A 20,569-nucleotide genomic window follows, 5' to 3' on the forward strand; every position below is an offset into this window, starting at 1 on the left:
CCTGGAATTCCCTCAGGAGTGGAAGCTCAGGGAATGTGAGGGTTCCCAGAGGGTGATCCCAGGTCCCCTTGGATGGGGTGGGATTTGGGCCCGCATCTCTCCAGAGGAGCTTGGAAAATCCCAAGGCTGCAAATTCCCAATCCACGGGCGCCACCTCCACCATTCCTGGCGCTTCCCAGCCTAAAAGAATCCCTAAAATCCCTTTGGATTTGGATCCCTTCTCCATCCCGGAGCAGCTCCCAGGTTTCTCCTCAAACCCAAAGAAAAGTCTGGAAAAATCCTTGGAAACTTCCCTGGAAACTTCTTGAGGCCAGAGATTTACAACTCCCGTCATTTTCCCAGCTTTTCTTTATCCCACATCTGTGCCGGGTGGAATTTCTATCCCATAAAAGCCTCAGCCTGGGATAATGAACTGGGAGAGGTTTTTTAGTGATGGATTTTTTTCCCTCCTTTTCTGCCACTTTTTGCCATAAAAAAGACGGGAAAAGAGGAAATGGGGAATAACGGCGGAATGTTGGCCAAGTCTGGGGTGGGGACGTTGGGTTTTGCCCTTGGGAAATGTTGGATTTGAGGATTAAATCCCAAAGTCTTCGCTGTTCCTGGTTTATTTTAAAAAATGGGAATTTTCACTCTCTGCTGGAAGCTAGTTTAGCCCCAAAATTCCTATTTTTCTCCGTATTTTTCCACTAAAACTCCTCAAAAGCAGGGAAGATAATTCCAGAGGCGTTGGGAGGCACAGGGAATAGAGTCCTAAAAAAAGTGACTTTCCATTTTAAAATGACAATTCCCAGCTGGAAAATGGAATAACAGGATGGAAAACATGGATTTCGATTTCATCTCAGCAGGGGCATCATAAATCCATAAATTCCAAGAGGGAAGACGCTGGGATTCTATGGATAAATATGGAAATCATGATATAATAAAAACAAAAATTAAAATTAAAACAAAAACAAAATTCTGATGTAAGTATTTAAATGGGCCACGTAAAATATTAAAATAAATGTATTTACAGCACATAATACAGATTAAAATTCAAATAAATTTATTCAAATGTAAATAAATACCAAAATATAAAACATATGCTAAAATGTAAATAAATCTATTAAAATCTAAATGAATACATTCAAATTTAAACAAATCTATTCAAATAGAAATCAACTTATTCACATTCTCAGAATGAAAACCCTTAGAAATATTCCAAACAGGGCCCAGAATTCCCAGATTTGGGACGCTGGCGTTGTTTCCTGCAGGTCACTGACGGCGGCACCATCAAGCAGAAGATCTTCACCTTTGATGCCATGTTTTCCACCAACTTTTCCCAGATGGAAAACTACCGGAAGCGGGAAGACCTCGTTTACCAATCCACCGTGCGGTGAGCCCTTTCTCCCTTTTATTTAGTAATGCAAATTTTCAGGAATTTTTTTTCCTCCCTATTTTTGGCCCCGTTGAAAGGATCCCAGCAGAACCCGCGCCCCATCCGAGGGGTGTTCCCGTTTTCCTGCTGATTCTCAAGGAAAAGGTGGGGAAAATGGGGATTTTAAAGAGGTGAGAATGGGCAGAGAAATCCAAAGCTTGGGAAAACTGGGGAAAACAGATCCATAGTTATTTGTAAAACAGGCACGGGAGCGCCTCCTTGCTTTTATTCCAAGTGGGAATCACTTCCAGAGTTCCGGGTTTATTCCTGATTCCACACCTCCTCCACTCCCGCTGCTCTGAAACCGACCCTGGAGCTTGGAAAAAAGGTCAGGAGAGGCTTCATCCAAGGGAAAAGCTGGGATGAGACTTGTCCTCCTGCCAGTTTCTCACCGGCCTCGTTTCCTCGGGAAAGGAGAATTTCCTGAGCCAATTTTCCCAGCTCGTTTTTCCCGGCATGGGGGGTAAGAAAACCCGGGATTTCCTCCAGTCACAGGAGGTTTTCCCACCTGGAAATATTCGGAATGGCCTGGGAAGGGCTGGGCCTGGCTCATCCCATGGGATGAGCTGGTGGGGAGTGGGAAATTCTTCCCAGCCCTTTGGAATTCGGGATTTTTTGGGGGGTTTTCTCCCTGTTTTTTTCTCCTACGTTTGGAGTTGTTTTTTATCCTTAAGGAAAAGCGCGGCTGCGTGGGAATGAATGTGGATTTAGATGGGAAAAGGGTGGGAAAACGGGCCTGGGGAGGGAATATTATGAGATGGATGAGGAGGATCCTCAGGCCCTGCTCCAGAGAGGCTCAGGAGGAGTTTGGGATGCTCAGAGGGGTCAGGAGATGCTCAGGGAGTACTCCAGGAATGCTCTGGGAATGCTCTGGGAATGCTCAGGGTGCCCGGGGGTCACTCAGAGGATACTCAGGGATCACTCAGAAGATACTCCAGGGATGTTCAGGAGAAGCTCGGGATGCTCGTGGGGATGTTCATGCGGAGCAGGAGTCACCGCAGGGTTACTCAGAGGATACTCAGGAGAGTCGGGGGATGCTCAGGACACTCAGGGGTTACTCAGAGGATACTCAGGAGAGTCAGGGGATGCTCAGGACACTCAGGGGTTACTCAGAGGATACTCAGGAGAGTGGGGGGATGCTCAGGACACTCAGGGGTTACTCAGAGGATACTCAGGAGAGTCGGGGGATGCTCAGGACACTCAGGGGTTACTCAGAGGATGCTCAGGAGAGTCAGGGGATGCTCAGGACACTCATGGGGTCACTCAGAGGATACTCAGGAGAGTGGGGGGATGCTCAGGACACTCAGGGGTTACTCAGAGGATACTCAGGAGAGTCGGGGGATGCTCAGGACACTCAGGGGTTACTCAGAGGATGCTCAGGAGAGTCAGGGGATGCTCAGGACACTCATGGGGTTACTCAGAGGATACTCAGGAGAGTGGGGGGATGCTCAGGACACTCAGGGGTTACTCAGAGGATACTCAGGAGAGTCGGGGGATGCTCAGGACACTCAGGGGTTACTCAGAGGATGCTCAGGAGAGTCAGGGGATGCTCAGGACACTCATGGGGTCACTCAGAGGATACTCAGGAGAGTCGGGGGATGCTCAGGACACTCAGGTGTTACTCAGAGGATACTCAGGAGAGTCGGGGGATGCTCAGGACACTCAGGGGTTACTCAGAGGATGCTCCAGGGATGATCAGGAGTAGCTCGGGATGCTCACGTGGATGTTCAGGTAGGTCAGGAGGTACTCCAAGGTTACTCAGAGGAGTCAGATGATGCTTGGGATACTCAAGGGTTACTCAGAGGCTGCTCAGGGGATGCTCTGGAGATGCTCCAGGGATCCTCAAGGGATGCTCCAGGGATTTTTGAGATGCTCTGGAGATGGTCCAGAGTTGCTCCATCCCTACTTTCATTTCCATGCATCCACGGAGCTGCTCCTCGGATGTGGAACACATTCCTGATTCCTGTGTGGAGAAGGTTTTGGCAGCTCCAGGCAGGAATTTCACATCCCTGACTTGGGAGCCGTAAATCCAGCTGTAAATCCAGTGCATCCCTCGGGATTTGGCCGTCACTTGCCTCCAGATGGGAAAATCAGGGAATTAAACTGGATTAAAACATTCCCTGTGCCCACAGAAGGAATTCATGGGTTAAGGACTCAAACATTCCCCGTGCGTGGAATGAGGGATCAGGAGCAAGGATCAAACATTCCATGGAATGAGGGACTGGGAGAATCCTGGGGTAGGAACAAGGATTCAAACATTCTATGGAATGAGGGACTGGGAGAATCCAGGAGCAGAAACAAGGATCAAACATTCCATGGAATGAGGGACTGGGAGAATCCAGGAGCAGAAACAAGGACCAAACATTCCCTGCTCACGAATGGGGGATCAGAAGCATCCCTGGAGAAGGAGAACAAGGAAACAGCCATTCCTTGCTCATGGAATATTTCCCAGACCCGACAAGGAAAAGCTCCCATTTTCCTGGCTCCAGCTCTCTGTTTTCCTCCCTTTCTCCACATGTTGTAGAACAAATGGAATTTGGGAGCAGAAAATTCCCCCGCCCCAGTACAAGGCACTTGAAAGCCTCAGGAATGTCCGGGAAATCGGGTGTGGAGCTGAGAGATGTCGGCAGGAAAAGGGTTTTCATGGCATGGCCTTTTTTTTCCAAGGAAAACAGGAGCCAGCCTGTGGAGGAGATCATTCCCAGAGCTGGTTTTCCCAGTCATTGGAATTTTTTGGGAAGGTCCCGCTGGATTTTGGGCTCTCCCAAATAATTGGGGGCAAGCCTGGGAAGGGTTTGGAGATGGAGGAAGCATTTCCTGATCCAGGTTTTTGCTCCTGTTCATTCTCCCTTTCTTTTCCCATCTATTTATTCTCTCTGTTTTTTGGGAATCTTCGCCGTGGTTCTGCACAGCTGGAGCCATCCCAAGGAGCTTTATCCAGGAGGAGCCACCCTTATCGGCGCTATCCCAGTCCTTATCGGTGCTATCCCGGTCCTTATCAGCATTATCCCGGTTCTTATCAGCACTTTGCCGGGCGGAACCGTCACGGGAGCATTATCCCGGGAGAAGCCGGCCACATCTGCGTTTTCCCGGTTTCTTATCAGCGTTTTCCCGGGCGGAACCGTCCTTATCAGCTTTTTCCCGGGTGAAGCCAGCTTTATCAGCGTTTTCCCGCTCATGATCAGGGCTATCCCAGGAGGAACCGTCCCAGAGAACTTTATCCCGGGAGAAGCCGGCCACATCTGCATTTTCCTGGTTCCTTATCAGCCTTTTCCCGCTCCTTATCAGCATTTTCCCGAGTGGAGCCAGCCTTATCAGCCTTTTCCCGCTCCTTATCAGGGTTTTCCCGACTTTATCAGAGCGGCCCAGGGGCTCCGGCGCCGCCTCTTTCCATCCCGGCTCCGTGCCGTGAAGAGCGAAGCTGGGAGAGGTCCAATCCCTCCAATCCTGGTTTTCTTTCCTTTCCCTTGATTAAAATCCCACCCTTATTAGGAATTCCCAAATCCCTTTTCCCCCCGTATTTCCAATTCCAGGACATGCCTGGGAGTGTTTGCCTTTCCAGGGCCAGTTGTTCCCTGTCTCCCATTCTTGGGAATTCCAAACGGAGCCAGCCGGGCCCCAAAATCCGTGTGCAAATCCAAAGGGGCTGGAGCGGGATCGGAGCCGCTCGGAAGTGCTGCTAACGGGAGATTCCCGATCCGTGCGTGGTTAATCGGAGCCTGGAACAGATGGCGGGGGCTCGGTTGGAAGCGTTGTATCCATGGAAAGGAGGGATTGTTCACTTCCAGGGAATCCCTGGAGCGGGAAAGCAGCCAGGGGCTGAGAGAAGGGAAAAGCGGAGCTGGAATCCCCCTGGAAGGGAAAATTCCCCCGAGTGGGATTTTTAACCGGGTGCTCCGGGAGGGAATCGCTCCCATGCACATGGGATGGGTGAGGTGGGATGAGGCTGGCAGAGAGGAGCGATGGATCTCCTGGAAGAGGGAATGCTGCCAGCCGGAAGGTGGGATGGATCTCCTGGAAGAGGGAATGCTGCCAGCCAGGAGGTGGGATGGATCTCCTGGAAGAGGGAATGCTGCCAGCCACGAGGTGGGATGGATCTCCTGGAAGAGGGAATGCTGCCAGCCAGGAGGTGGAATGGATCTCCTGGAAGAGGGAATGCTGCCAGCCAGGAGATGGGATGGTGCTGGGATGCTCTTCTCCACCACGGAGGGATGGCTGTGCCAGCTGGAAAGGTGGAATGTTGCTGGAAAAGCAGGATGAGGCTTCTGGATGTTGGGGTGGGATAATGGTCCTGACTGGAAAGGTGGGATGTTTCCAGCTGGAGAGGTGGGATAATGCTTCCGATCGGAAAGGCCGGATGTTCCCAGGTGGTGAGGTGGGATGATGCCAACTGGAAAGGTGGGACACCACCATCCAGTGAGGTGGGATAATGCCTCCGACTGGAAAGGTGGGATGCTTCCTGCTAGAGAGGTGGGATGCCGCCATCCAGTGAGGTGGGATAGTGCTGCCAACTGGAAATGTGGGATGTTTCCAGCTGGAGAAGTTGGGATGATGCTTCCGGCCAGGGAGGTAGGAAGTCACAGACGAGCAGGGAGGAATGCTCCCAGCTGGAGAGGCGGGATGGGATATGGGTTGGAAAGGCAGGATGCTCCCAGCTGGAGAGGCGGGATGGGATATGGGTTGGAAAGGCAGGATGCTCCCAGCTGGAGAGGCGGGATGGTGCTGCCATCTGGGAAGGAGGGATGGTGCCAGCTGGCACTGTGGGATGGGATGGGATGGTGCCGGCTGGAGAGGTGGGATGGTGCTGCTCAACGGAAAAGTGGGATGCTGAGGACCAGAAAAGTGGGATTCTGAGTATCAACAAGGTGGGATGCTGAGGACTGGAAAAGTGGGATTTGGGGGATCAGAACTGTGGGATGCTGAGGAGCAGAAAGGGGAGGATGGAGAGGACCACAAAGGTGGGGTGGTGAGGATCAGAACTGTGGGATGCTGAGGACCACAAGGGTGGGATGGTGAGGATTAGAAAGGCAAGATTCTGGGGATCAGAAAAGTGGGATGCTGAGGGCCAAAAAGGTGGGATGCTGCTGGCCAGGGGGCCGGGATGCTGCCCATCAGCCAAGTGATGCCTGTGCAGCTTCCTAAGCATTCCCAGCTCCAGCAGCATGGATCCTTTGGCACAGCTCCTCCTTTCCCGTTTTTCTATTTAAACCCTCCGGATAAAAGGTGGGTTGATGAGTGCTCCAGGTTCACTGGGAATTCGGGAGTGGCTGTGCCGGGGTGGCCTGGCAGGGCCAGTGTCAAGGTTTTCCATTGGCATCCGTGGGCAGGCGATGTCTGTGGCCATGGATTTGTGCTCCATCCACGTCTCCTTCCAGTAACACAATTCCTTCCCCTCGGAGGAGCTGTCAGTGCCGGGGAACTCCGGCTGCTAAAGCGTTCCCGAGCTCCTCCCGCAGCCTTTGGAGTTATTAGGAGTTTATTGATCCCTGTCCAACGCCATGCTATCCGGGTGCCGACCGATGAATCCCACGGGAAAACGGGGTGGGGATGGAGTGGTGAGCGCCGTCCCTCCTCCGCAGCCTTCCCGAGGTCCGGATTTCGGACAACGGTCCCTACGAGTGCCACGTGGGGATCTACGACCGAGCCACGCGGGAGAAGGTGGTCCTGGCCTCTGGGAATGTGTTCCTGAATGTGATGGGTGAGCTCCGGGATTGGGATCGAGGGAAAACCACTGCGGGGTCTCAGGGTGTGGGAACAGCAGGGATTGGGATCGTTCTGCCATCCTCGGGGGTAGGAATGGGGGTGGGGATGGGATGGGATGGGGATGAGGACAGGGACATGGACAAGGACAGGGATAGGGAATGGGAGAGGGACAAGGACAGGGATGGGGATGAGGGTAAGGATGGTGTGGGGAGAGGGATGAGGATTCCCATGGGTATGGGAATGGATGTGAAGATGGGGATGGGACACAGATAGGGATAGGGACAGGGATTAGGACAGGGGATGGATTGAGGGTGGGGACGGGGATGTGAGCGTGGAATGGGCATGGGAATGGGAACGAGGATGAGGATGGGGATGGGGATAATGAGGATGAGGATGAGGATGAAGGATAAGGATGGGATGGGGGTTGCTGAGGACTCCACGCTGACCTCCTGGCTCTGCCCCTGCAGCTCCCCCAACGTCCATCTCGGTGCTGGCCGCAGACACCCCGGCTCCCTTCAGCCGCTACCAGGCGCAGAACTTCACCCTGGTGTGCGTGGTGTCCGGCGGGAAGCCCGCGCCGCTGGTGAGCTCCCGACGGGATCATCCCTCCCCCTGGCACATGGAATAACCCAACACCTCCTCTGTAAAATCCACCAGATCCTTGTGCTCTTCCATCAGGCCAAACCCGCTCCCCACATCCCATCTTTCCATGGAGACCGTGGGATTTGGGAGTGGGGAAAGGACCAAACATTTGGGATTCAGGAGCAGGGAACCAACCAGACCTTTGGGATTTGGGAGCAGGGAACAAACCAAATCTTTGGGATTGGGGAGCAGGGAATGAACCAAACCTTCAGGATTTGGGAGAGAAGGAACCACACCTGCGGGCTTTGGGAGTGGGAAAAGGACCGCGGGTTCCATCCAAAGGGATGCTGCGGACACCCCTGGCGCACTCATTGTCCCCTTTGTCCCCTCCAGGTGTACTTCAAGCGGGACGGGGAGCCCATCGAGGCCACCCCGCTGCCGGAGCCGCCGGCCGGCGCCAGCAGCTGGGCCCCCCGGAGCCTCCTGCACCGCGACCTGGACGACACCAAGGTGCCGAAATCCCTGGCGGCCGACGGCGAGCTGGGAATGGGAAACCCCTTTGCCACGGCGGATCCGCCGCGCGGGCTGGCGGCCGAGCGGGATTCGGTGACGGAAAGCATTCCCGAGACGGTTGTGAGCCGGGAATTCCCACGCTGGGTGCACATGGCCGAGCCCATCTATTACTTCCGGCACACGCACGCGCCCGTCAGCGACGGCACCGTCGAGGCCCGGGCCACCCTCACGTGGACCCTGAACCCCCAAATCGACAACGAGGCTCTCTTCAGCTGCGAGGTCAAGCACCCGGCGCTCTCCATGCCCATGCAGTCTGAGGTCACGCTAGGTAAGCCAAGGGATTTGGGGCTTTTCCTGGGTTTTAGGCACTTTTGTCCATTTTGTGGGATTTTTTCTCTTTTTTTTTCACTTTTTCCATTTTTTGGCTTTTCTCTTTTATTTTTTTTTAATTTCTCTACATTTTTTGGCTTTTCTCTCCATTTTTTTGCCTTTCTCTCAGATTTTTGGCCTTTCCCTCCCATTTTTTGCCTTTTCCACCCATTTTTTGGTATTTCAGGGGGGTTTTTTTTTCACTATTTTTGCCCTGTTTTCCATTTTTTCTTGCTTTTTCCTTTTTGTTTCTTTACTTTCCTCTAAATTTTTGGGGTTTTGAATTTTTTTTTCTCCAATTTTTTTTTATTTTTGGCTTTTTTTTTTTGCTTCTTTTTTTTATCTTTTTTTGGTGCTTTCCCCCCCCATTTTTCTGGGCTTTTCCACAGGATTTTGTTTTTTGTTTTAATTCCGCATGTTTTGCTTTCCTTGCACCCATTTTCTCTCTCCTTTTGTCCTTTTCCTTTTCTTCTGGGATCCCGTGGGGCTCCATTGGGATAGAGGTGGTGATGCCAAGGCTCCACAAAACTTGTGATGAGAGGAGGGAATCTGGGATGTCCATCAGGCAGAAGAAGAGATTTTCCAGGTGTTTGTGGCCCTCCAGCCAAGGGCAGTGTTTAGGGTGGGGTTTCCTGGGATAAAAAAGGATTTTTGGGGAATCTGTGTGATGATGAGCAGGAAGAGGGTGTTGGAGCTGAGGCTGGAGCTGTCAGCTCCATCCCAATCCCAGGAGATACGAGCATGTCCCATGATGCTTACTGGCCACCACAAAGCTCATCCCAGTAGGAATCGCCAGGGAGGGAATTCCTGAGCTGGCTCCTGCCCATGGAGCTGTGACAGGTTGGTGAGACTGAAGCCAAGGAATTTGGCTCCCCACATTCCCAGGACCCTGGAAGTGCAGAAGCTCCTGGGATCCACAGGTCCTTCATCACCTCTCACCCTCCCTGGGGCCCCCCTCCACTCTCCTGGCTCCTGCTGGAAGAGGCTGGGCTCTCCAAGGGGTTTTCCAGCCTCAGGACACTCCTCTGGAAAGGCTCTCCCAGCTTCCAGCCAGGTGGAGCAGCCTGGGCTTAGCTCCAGGCCAAGTGGAGCACTTGGCTCCTCATCATCTCCTGGAGAGCTTCTCCTTGGCTTCCCGACATCTTCGCGTTAAATCTCTTCACTAGCATCCAAAACGCACAGAAATCCTGCATTTTCCCACTTCCTGGAGCTCTTTGGGTTTAGATCCAAGGTAAAGACCTCGTGGCTTTGCTGCTCTTGCCCAGGAGGTCCAAGACCTGGACTGGCAACGCTCAGCCCACATTGTCCCCCCCCAAATCCAGGGCTCTCCTTGTCCCCAGAGGTGTCCCTGCAGCTCCTTGGGCACCCATCCACTCCAGTTTTTTGGGAACCATCCAAGCAGATCTCCTTAAGCTTTTCCCTACATCCATACTATAAACACCCACTACGGGTACATATAAAATACGGGTTCCCAATAAAAGAGACGGCATTCCCAATAAAGGCTGCATTGAACCCAACACCAACCCAAAAGCTGCCTTTTGGTCCCAATCAGGGCGTGGTGGGATCACCTTCAGTGCATCCCACCTGGTCCTGCTCCAGAGGGCCACATCCCACATGGAAAGAGCCGTCCATGGTCTCAGGGTGTCCAGGCAGAGCATCCCAGGGCAGGGATGGCCATCCCAAGGGCTTCCAGTGTCCTCCACCACAGCTCTCCGGTGGCTCTTCATCCCTCTGTGTCCTGCTGGGGTCACATCCAGGTCCGTTTTGTCCCATCCATGACAAAGCTTGGATGGCCAAAGGTGACAGATCCAAAAAGCAACCTCACTCCTGCCCATTTCCCCTTCTCCTTCCATAAAAGTCCAGGAAGCTCCTGGGACGCCCCATCCCACTTCTGGCCCAGCAGGGACATCCACACAGCCCCAGGTGGAGCAGGAGCAGACCCTGTGTGGTGTCCCTCCATCCCAGTGGAGGAGCATCCCTAGTCTGGCATGAGAAAAGGCATTCCCATTTTTTTCCATGCTTTCTTTGGGATTTTGTGCCAGCCAGGCTTTGGGGTTGTCTCCTGTGCTAAAGGCACCTGGGTGAGCCTCACCAAGGCCACATTTTTGGGAATGCTCCTCTGAGGTGTCCATCTCCCTGGCTTCAAACCAACCTGATCCTTCTTGGCCTTTTTTTCCAAGCAGGGAAGAGCTTGGTTGGGAAATAACTCCTTCCCATCAATCCATCCCATCCCATCCCAGCCATCCATCAGCCTCGCACTTCTCCCGTTCTCCCGCCCGGGGGGTCCTTCCCTCCCTGTCCATCCGTCATTCCGGTGTCACTCAGCCCGGCCATCAGTCACGGAGCTGTCACCCCCGGGCTGCCACCCCTCACCGGGATCATCCATCAAAGCCTCGTTAACCCCTCCAAGGGCAGCCCCGGCACCGGGAATGTCGCGCGGCGCTGACGGCTCCTCCTGTCCCCTTCCCCCGCAGTTGCTCCCAAGGGTCCGAAGATCACGATGACCCCGACGAGGGCGCGCGTGGGGGACACCGTGCGGATCCTGGTGCAGGGCTTCCAGGTCAGCATTCCCACGGCCACAGAGGCCAACGGACAGCCTTGATCCAAGGATGTGGATGCGGCCTTGGCTTGGTGGCCTTGGTGGCATCAGGGTCCCTATGTTGGGATGGGTTGGCCAAAGTTGTGGCTGTTCCACCCTGGAAGGGTCCAGGGACAGGTTGGGTGGGGCTTGGAGCAAGCTGGGACAGTGGAAGGTGTCCCTGCCCATGGCATGGGGTGGGATGGGAGGAGCTTAAAGGTCCTTTCTGACCCAAACTCAAACCTAAACCCAGACTCAGACCCAGACCATATTCAAATCCAAACCCAAATCCAAACCCAGACTTAGACCCAGACCCAAACCCAAACTCAGACCTAAACTCAAGCTCAGACCCAAAGTCAGACTCAAACACAAACCCAGACTCAGACCCAGACCCGGACCCAAATCCAGACCCAGATCCAAACTCAAGCTCAAACTCAAACCTAAACCCAAATTCAAATCCAAAACCCAAACCCAGACACGAACTCAAGCTCAAACTCAATCCTAAACCACCCCCAAGCCCAACCCCAAGCCGCCAAGCCCGATGTGATGATTTCATCTCCAGCTTTGCTCATCCCACTCCCCTCCGACCCCGCCCCTCTCCCCGCAGAACGAGGTGTTCCCGGAGCCGCTGTTCACGTGGACGCGCGTGGGGAGCCGGCTCCTGGACGGCAGCGCGGAGCACGACGGGAAGGAGCTGGTGCTGGAGCGGGTCCCGGCCGAGCTCAACGGCTCCATGTACCGCTGCACCGCCCAGAACCCGCTGGGCTCCACCGACACCCACACCCGCCTCATCGTCTTCGGTACGGCCACACCGCGGCCCCGCCGTGACTCCGCAGGTCCCCACGCGGCTCCTCCCCCCTAAAATTGTCTCTCTGCTCTTTGTTTCCCATTAGAAAATCCGAATATTCCCAGAGGACCAGAAGACTCCAACGGTGAGCGGAGCTGGTGGCACTGGGATTTCCATGGAGGTGCTCGGGGATGGAAGGGCCATGGGGAGAGGGCCTGGCCTTGCCCCGGCCCTGGGCCACCTCCCCTTGTCTCACTCGGAGCCCTCGCCCATCTCTCCTTGCCTTGTCCCAAGCTCTTGCCCATCCTTCCTTGACTCATCCCAAGCCCTTTCTGATCTGCCCTTGCCTCATTCCCAGCCCTTTCCCATCTCTCCTTGCCTCATTCCAAACCCTTGCCCATCACTACCCCTCTCCAAGCCCTTTCCCACCTGTCCTTGCCTCATTCCCAGCCCTTTCCCATCTCTCCTTGCCTCATTCCATGTCCTTTCCCACCTCTCCTTGCCTCATTCCATGTCCTTTCCCATCTCTCCTTGCCTCATTCCCAGCCCTTTCCCATCTCTCCTTGCCTCATTCCATGTCCTTTCCCGTCTCTTCTCATTCCAGCCCTCTCCTGTGTCCTCAGGAGCATCCTAGCACCAAAAGGGACCCTGCGGATGCTCCCACCCCGTCCCTCATCTCCACCCAACCCCACCCAACCCCAGGGCCACGTTTTGGTGGGGGTGGGATTCCCTCCTAACCAGCGGTGCCCCCGTCCTGCTCTGAACCCCAGCGTTGGGATGTGCCTCCATGAACTCCTGATCCCTTTTTCCTCCTCTCCAGGTTCACTTCCCGGCCACTGCGGCTTCAGATTCGTTTTGGCGCTCACCCTGACAGTGATCCTGGAGCTCACGTGAAGCTTCACCTCCTCTTCCTCCTCCTCTCTGCCTCTGTGTCCGGCTCCTCCCGGCATTCCCGCCTCCAGCCATCGGGTCTCCCGCTCTTTTTTTTTCTATACTCTCGACAGTCTCGGTCTCTTTCCGTGTCTTGGCTTCCTCAGACGATTGAATTAAAGGGAAAAAGGAAAACCTCTTCTGGGAGAAGGTCGTAATTCATGTTTTACCTGTGCTGGGATTCCCAGCTCCATCTCGGGGTTCCCAGCACCATCTTGGGATTCCCAATTGTGTGTCGTGGTTCCCAGCACCATCTTGGGATTCCCAATTGTGTGTCGTGGTTCCCAGCTCCATCTTGAGGTTCCCAGCTCCATCTTGAGGTTCCCAGCTCCGTGTCGGGGTTCCCAGCTCTGTCTTGTGGTTCCCAGCACCATCTTGCAGTTCCAGCACTGCCTAAGGGTTCCCAGCTCCGTCTTAGGGGCTTTGCAAGGTCTTGGAAGGGGGAGCAGGAGAATTTGAGGATCCAAGGACCAAATTTTCCCTGGAAAATCCCACGTGCAGCATTCCCACCGCCTCGAGATGCTCCAGGCCTTGGGTCCCCGGGGCAAGGACCGGCACACGTCCCCAGCCCTGCCGAGGCCGGGAGCCCAAAGCCGTGGATCACTGGCTTTATCCGGTGGGATTCCGGCTGCGCTGGGAGCCAGGGCCCGCGCGCGCCGCTCGTCCCGGGCTGGCTGAGGAATGACAAGTGACAGGCGGCTCCCGACCCCAAATGTCAGCGCTCACACTTGAGCGGGCAGCGTGTCCCGTCGGCGCCGGGCCCCTCGCGGCCAGCTGTCCCCATGGAAACGGGCTGGACCGGCTGGACCCGGCCATTCCCGCCGTGCCCCATCCCGGGATGGCGTCAATCCCGCCGCACGACGGCTCCTGGCAAAACCCAGGCGGCTCTGCCCCGGTCCTGGAGGTTTTCCAGGCAGCTTTTCCTCATTGTGGAGCGCCCGGCTGTGGGCCGGGATGTCCCGAGGGGAAAGGATCCCGAGCATGGGACGCTCCCAAGCCTTTTCCTCCGGGAACTCGTAATCCTGGAGGATTATTTGGCAGCCGTGTGGCGCCTCATCTTCCCAAAGCCCCGCACGAGCGCTAAGCATCATTATCACCGTGATGATTAATTATTATTAAGCAGATTCCAGCCCGTCCCCGCTCCGCTGCCAACCTCGCTGCTTTCCCAGCCTCGGAGGAGCTGAACGAACCCACGGCATCTCCAGAGCTCCTTCCCATTCAAAATCCCAGAGTTTTACCCTTCGGACTGGGAGCAGTCGCATCAGGAGCGGCTGGGATGTGTGGGAGGATCGGCAGCTCTGCTTCCACCCCGAAGGAATGGCATCCAAACATCCCGATCCCATCGGATCTGTGCTTCCACCCCACGGACAAGAAGAAAATCTTCGGTTTTTTTCAGAGGAAGCACAGTCTCTTCAGGAATTCTCTCTGCCTCAGTTTCCCCCCACGCTCTGGAGAGCCCCTCCCGTGGATCCTTCTGGCCTTCCTCACGGATCGGAGCCGCTCCAGCGGCCTCATCCCACCCTAATTAAACAACCACCAGGATTAAACAGCCATTAGGCCTCCCCGCTCGCAAAAGCGAGCATTTCCAGCCGCCCGAAGCTCCATTTAAATGCAAATGTGGCGGGTTTAGCCCAGAACCGTGGAAATGAGGAGCATTCCCGTGGAAACGAGGAGCAATTCCAGCCGCGGGGCCACCACCAGCTCCGCTCGGTGCCACCCCGGCAGCGCTGGGATGTCCCCAGGCAGCGGCTGGGACAGGAACGCCGGGCTGGGTGGGCCCGCATCCCAAGCCCACCCCAATTCGGGATGCTCTGGAAAGAACCCCTGGGAAAAGGGATGGATCTCCTGGCGTGGATGGATCTGCCAAAGGCTGGGACCTGCCGAGGGCCAGCACTAGAAGAATCTGTCTAGATGAGTGAGGGGATCTGGGGGTTTCTCCCCATTTTGGGGCAGAGCTGCCGCCTGTTTTCCTGAATTCCTGCCAAAACGAGGCACACAAAAGGATTCCATCCCATCAGCAGAACCATCCGGGCTGCGCTGGACCCACCTTCCCCTCCCCATCTCTCCCTGCAGGCAATCCAGAGGACCCCGATTCCCCCTTTCCCCCATCCCGATCCCGCTGTTCGAGGCGCCGGCAGTGAATAATGCGGGAGGAGGCTGGAGGGGAAAGGAGCGGCTCAGGTTGTTCCATTATTGATGAGAGCTGACAGATCCGCTCCTGACAGCCTTCCGAGGAGATCTGATTAGCTCGGAAAAAAACCACCGAAACCGCAGCGCCTTCGCGAGGGGCTGACGGCAGCCGAAAACCCCAAAGGAGCGGCGTTATCGACGTTCCCGAATTCCAGGGGACTTTGAAACAGGTTCGAGCAGATTGGGAAGAGGCAATTACGCTCAATTAGAGTCACAAGCGCCGAGACGTCAGCGCTGCTTCTCCCGCTCCCCTCACACCGCAGGCAGGGATAAACGGGGTTTATCCAGCGGAACCCGTGGATTCTTTGGGATAGCAGGAACCGGGGGTGCTCCGGCCCTGCAGGAAAGTCAGCGGGAGCTTCGCTCGGCGCCTCCCCCGCCTCCCCCCTCATTGCCGGCTGGGGTCACGGGGCTGCCGAGCCCATGAATAATTCATCCTCCTCCTCCCCGGCTCCCAAGCGCCGGGATCTTTGTAGATCCAGCCGCGGGATGAAAGCCCCGGCAGGAGCGGTGAAGGGCCCGGGAGGTCGCGGCTGCCAGACCCTTTCCCAATTAGCTGAGCCCTGGAACGCGTGCCCAGACTCCACACGCGGCCTTCCTCCCTCAGCTCCGGCACCGCCCGGCCTTCCAGGCAGGAGAAATTCCCCTTTTCCCAAGGTTTTGGCCAAATCGAGCGCCCCCGGGATGGATTTTGGGGCTCTGTCCCCCGCAGGATGGAGGGGAGGCTGGGTGGGCTTGGCTGGCGCTGTTTTGGATGCATGAAATCACCCGTGCTCCAAAACCCAGCTTTTAAGCGAAATAGCTTCGTTCCCCCAAGCTCCCCTGCGCTGCATTTCCCTGCACAAGGGGACAGCATCCCAAACATTCCCTTAAATAGCCTAAATTCCTCAATACCCTAAATTAATCCTAAATAAAATATCCTAAATATCCTCCATTGGTGGATCCGTGTTCCCAGCAGGGATGCGCACAGGGATCCCCGAGTGCCAAACCATCCGGGGGGGTCATTCCTGTGCTCCTTTTCCATCCTCTTCAGGGATATAAAAACACTCTCAGTGCTTAGGACACGATCCTCCAGCTAGAGGGTCAGGGGACCCAGCCCTATCCCCTGCACCACGGGAATTTCAGCCTTCCCGGGAATTTCAGCATCCCAGCCTGGGCAGGGGGACACCTCAACACTCAGGGGTGCCAGGGAAGGTGGAGAATCTGCCCCGAGGGAGTTCAGATGTTCCATCCCATCCCAAAATCTCGGGAAGAGGCCGGTGGGATGAGGTTTGGGAAGTTCAGGACACCGGGAATGAATTCCTGAGCTCCCACCTCCCACTGGAGAGCCCTGGCGAGGCCCCCTCCCACCGCAGCCGCCCCCACATCCCCCGAGCTCATCCCTGAGGAAAATCCCACCGGGCTGGGATGGAGCCAGCAGGGAGCGGGTCCCTGAGTGAAAACAGGAGCTTCCACCCGCCCCCGTTTGGCTCTTTGCTCCCTCGTTCTTTTCCGCCTCTCTCGGGTGCTCCCCTGGCTCGGATCCCTCTGAGCTGCGCTCCCTCGGCAGCGCTGCCATTCCCCCGGCTCCCGCCTTCCCCCCACCCTGGTCCCGCTTTTGTTGTCTTGGGAACGAGAATTGCCCGAAATCTTCGGAATCCAGGCCAGGAGCAGATCCACCACCAGCACCTTCCCGGGGGCAGAACGCAGCCCTGCCGTGCCTCAGTTTCCCCGCGGTGACTCCGATCCCTGCAGCATCCCTCAGGAATGACAACTCCCACCCCCTCCCGTCCCGAATTTCTCCCTGCCTTTATTCCTTCCTTCACTCCTCTCCTCGTGCCCACAGCTGAACCCCAGCCCCGATTCCCTGCCCAGCTCCCGGATTTTCCCCCTTCCCGACGCCCCCAGCTCCTTTTCCACCCGCTCCTCCTTCCCCGCCACTCCCACGGCGGCCTCCGAGCGACCCCACAGGCTCCGGGGCTCTCTCCCGTCAGCCCTCCTTAGGCAGCGCGCGGCAAACGGGGGCCGCTGAATTAATTAATCACTGAATTAATTAATCACTGAATCAGCCGCTGAATTCGTCCCCCGGCCGTGCCGCGGAGCAGCTGCTCGGCACCAGCCCAAAGGGCTCCGCTGCCGCTCCCTCCCTTTTCCGGGAGCACCGAGGGATGAGCAGCCTTCGCCGGGCACAACAACTTTTCCCTTTTTCCTCTTTTTTCATTGCGTGACCCTTTTTAAAACACCACAGAGGAGCAGCGGCTCCCCGGGATGTTTTTCCTGCCTCGTGCCCTTCCCGGAGCCTCTTTCTCCGTTTCCCAGGCCAACAGAGCCGGCCCTGGGCTGCACCTTTCCCTGGAGCCCAGCCCATCCCAAACACCCGCGGCTCCTCCGGAAGCCTCCTGCCAGCTCTGCCCGCTCAAAGTCACCTTGTCCCAGCCCGCCGCGCTCCGGCCTCTCCCGGCAAATCATTAATCGCCTCCTCGGCATTCCCGCATGGAAAAATGCCCCAGCGGGTGCCCCCGGCCTGGCACTCGGACATGCAGCTGCCCGGGAAGCTGCTCCTGTCGGCGGCCGCGCTGCTGCTCCTGTCCCTGGCCTTCAGGTTTTGTAGGAACCGCTCGCCTCCCCCGGGAAAAACCCCGCCGGGAGAGCAGCGGGAAAACCGGGATGGGGATGGGGCTCTGAGGAGGAGGAGGAGGGATGGGGGGCACAAATCTGGGAACGGCCCCGGGATGCAGCACGAGGCTCTCCGGGGGGAGCAGAGCTTCCCAAGCAATGAGGAGGAGGAAGGAGAGGAGGGGGGTTCGGAGCGGATTCCCAGGAAAGCCCCGCTCGGTCCGGCCAGGATGGAAAGGGAGCTGGGAAGGAAACCGGGATGGAAGTTGGGAATTGAATCAGAAAGTGAAGCAGGGGCTGAGCTGGGGAGTGATCCCGGGAGCAGGAGGGGAAGCGAGCCGGGAAAAGAGCTGGCAAGTCAGCCAGGAAGCGAGTCGGGAAGCAGGCTGGGAACCAAGCCGGGAAACAATCCAGGAAGAAAGCCAGGAAGTGAGCCAGGAAGCAAATTGATAACGAAGCCAGGAAATGAGTCGGGAAGTGAGCAGGCAAACGAGCTGAGAAACAAGCTGGGAAGTAAATTGGGAATTAAGTCAGGAATCGAGCTGGGAAGCGAACCGGGAAGCAAGCTGGAAAGTAAGGCAGGAATTGAGCTGGGAAGTGAGCTGGGAAGTGAACCAGAAAGCAAGCTGGGAAGTGAGCTGAGAAGCAAGGCAGAAATTTTGCTGGGAGATGAGCCGGGAATTTTGCTGGGAAGCGATCTTGGAAGCAAGGCAGGAGTCGAGCTGGGAAGTGACCTGGGCTCTCACGACCCCGGGGCCGCGGCCGGAGCCCGGGGCAGCCCCGCAGGGAGGGACGCAGCCGCCCCGAGCTCCGGGCGTTCCCCAGGGATTCCCGATGCCCGGACAGAGGGGGACGGATGCGCCCAGAGCACGGAGCGGGATCCGGCTGGAGCAGGGAGGAGCAGGGAGGGCAGCACGGGGACAGTCCGGACCCTCAGCGTCACCTCCAGCCTGGGGCTGCTGCTGACGGCGAGCGAGGCGAGCTCGGACACTTCCTACTGCTTCTCCTCGGTGGCCAAGATCCAGGTGGAGGAGAACTTCATCCCGGAGCGCCAGGACAAGGACAGGGACAGCCCGCCCAGGCCTGGCCTGCGGGGCAAAGTCTACGACTACTTCGTGCAGTCCACCTCCGAGGCGGTGTCCAGGCGGACGTCCCTGCCCTTCGTCCCTGCGGGGACATCCCAGCGCCACGGGGAGCGCGGCCAGGCAGAGCCGCGGAGCTCCGGAACCCAGCGGGAGAATCCAGCTTCGGAAATTCCTGATCCCGACACCGCCTCAGCTCCACGGGAGGGCACGGAGAGCCCCCCCGAGCCACCTTCTCCCGGCTGGAAGAGCAGCACCCCGGGGGTGGCCCCCCAGCTCCCGCTGCCCGGTGGGGCTCCAGCTGCGGGTGCCGAGCCATCCGCGGTGTGCCCGCCCGGCCAGGTGCACCTGGGGAACTGCTCCGAGGTCCTGCGGGCGGCCAAGGCGCAGCGGCTGCGGGCCCTGCAGGACGCCGCGCTCCGGGTGATGAGCGCCCACCTCCTGCAGGTGCTGCGCTCCCCGGCCATCTACGGCCGCCTCAACGCCGGCGAGCGGGAGCTGCTGCCGGCGCTCCGGAGCCGCGGGCGGCCGCGCCTGGTGGTGGCCGACGTCCCCCCGGCCGAGCCCGGCCACCGCCGCGGCCGCCTCTGCTACTACGACGAGGACGGGGACCGCTGGTGCCAGCTGTGCCAGCTGCCGGCCGAGGTGGCCGGGCGGGGCTGCGCCGTGTGCCCCCTGTTCAATTACCTGTTCGTGGTGCCCGGCTGGGAGGGCGCGGGCCGGGCGCGGAGCCCCTCGCGCCGCGTGCTCTGCTACGACCCCCTGGGCGACAGCTGGCGCGACGTCTGTCCCCTGAGCCAGCCGCGGCCGCACTGCCAGCTGGTGGCCCTGGACGGCCACCTCTACGCCATCGGGGGCGAGTGCTTGGCCACCGTGGAGCGCTACGACCCCCGGCGCGACCGCTGGGCCTTCGCCGCCGCCCTGCCCAGGGACACCTTCGCCGCGGCCCACGCGGCCACCGCCTGCGACGGGGACATTTACATCACCGGCGGCACCCTGCGCTCGCTGCTGCTGCGCTACGACGCCCGCGGGGACAGCTGGGCCGCCAGCCCGGCCGTCGGCGACAAGGACAGGACGGCCGAGCTGGTGAGCGCCCACGGGTTCCTGTACCGCTTCCAGCTGCGGCGCGGCGCCGGCGGCGCCGAGGTGGCCGTGTCGCGGTGCAGCGCCAGCGCCAGGCTGTGGTACCGCTGCGGCAGCCACCCCCTGCCCGAGCCGGCCGGGCTGCGCTGCGCCGCCCTGCGCGGCCTCGTCCACTGCCTCGGCCGCGGCTTCCACCTCCGCTTCCTGGCCGACCCCGCCTCGCCGCGCTTCGGGACCAAGGAGCTGCGACCCTTCCCGGAGCCCCACGGGAGCCTCCTGCCCGCGGTCCTGGTGCTGCCCGAGGGGGGCACGGAGCCACCCCGGCCCTGAGGGGTCCCCAAGGAGCGGGGGCAGCCAGAGAAAGAGCTCCCAGCCCGAGCTGTGCTATCCAAGCTCTCCGTGGACCCGACTTTTTCCCACTGCCCGGGCTGGAGGAAGGGATCAAACCCTTGGATCCGGCCTCTTCCCCGCTGCCCGGGCTGGAAGAAGGGATCAAACCCTTGGATCCGGCCTCTTCCCACTGCCCGGGCTGGAGGAAGGGATCAAATCCCTTGGAGGAAGGGATCCCCTTGGCCTCTTTTTCCCACTGCCCGGGCTGGAGGAAGGGATCAAACCCTTGGATCCGACCTCTTCCCACTGCCCGGGCTGGAGGAAGGGATCAAACCCTTGGATCCGGCCTTTCCCCGCTGCCCGGGCTGGAGGAAGGGATCAAACCCTTGGATCCGGCCTCTTCCCCGCTGCCC

General features: G+C 57.8%; 2 protein-coding genes across 2 annotated transcripts in view; both read left to right on the forward strand.

The window, feature by feature from the left end:
* The window catches only part of IGSF21 (immunoglobin superfamily member 21), a 38,639-nt gene extending 25,622 nt beyond the window's left edge, over positions 1-13,017 (forward strand). The window contains exons 3-10 of the mRNA XM_038159979.1: positions 1,251-1,372; positions 6,994-7,112; positions 7,585-7,700; positions 8,093-8,540; positions 11,056-11,141; positions 11,767-11,959; positions 12,053-12,091; positions 12,767-13,017. Coding sequence (XP_038015907.1) covers positions 1,251-1,372; positions 6,994-7,112; positions 7,585-7,700; positions 8,093-8,540; positions 11,056-11,141; positions 11,767-11,959; positions 12,053-12,091; positions 12,767-12,840 — 1,197 coding nt within the window. The 3' untranslated portion in view covers positions 12,841-13,017. The remainder of the gene's footprint in view (positions 1-1,250; positions 1,373-6,993; positions 7,113-7,584; positions 7,701-8,092; positions 8,541-11,055; positions 11,142-11,766; positions 11,960-12,052; positions 12,092-12,766) is intronic.
* A 479-nt stretch (positions 13,018-13,496) lies between these two features.
* KLHDC7A (kelch domain containing 7A) lies at positions 13,497-20,257 on the forward strand. The gene has a single exon (XM_038160081.1). It carries the CDS (start codon positions 17,547-17,549, stop codon positions 20,154-20,156), a length of 2,610 nt encoding a protein of 869 aa, XP_038016009.1. The 5' UTR covers positions 13,497-17,546; the 3' UTR covers positions 20,157-20,257.
* The last annotated feature ends 312 nt before the right edge of the window (positions 20,258-20,569 follow it).

Source organism: Motacilla alba, chromosome 21 (genome assembly GCF_015832195.1).
Source record: "Motacilla alba alba isolate MOTALB_02 chromosome 21, Motacilla_alba_V1.0_pri, whole genome shotgun sequence".
In the NCBI taxonomy this organism is placed as follows: domain Eukaryota; kingdom Metazoa; phylum Chordata; class Aves; order Passeriformes; family Motacillidae; genus Motacilla; species Motacilla alba.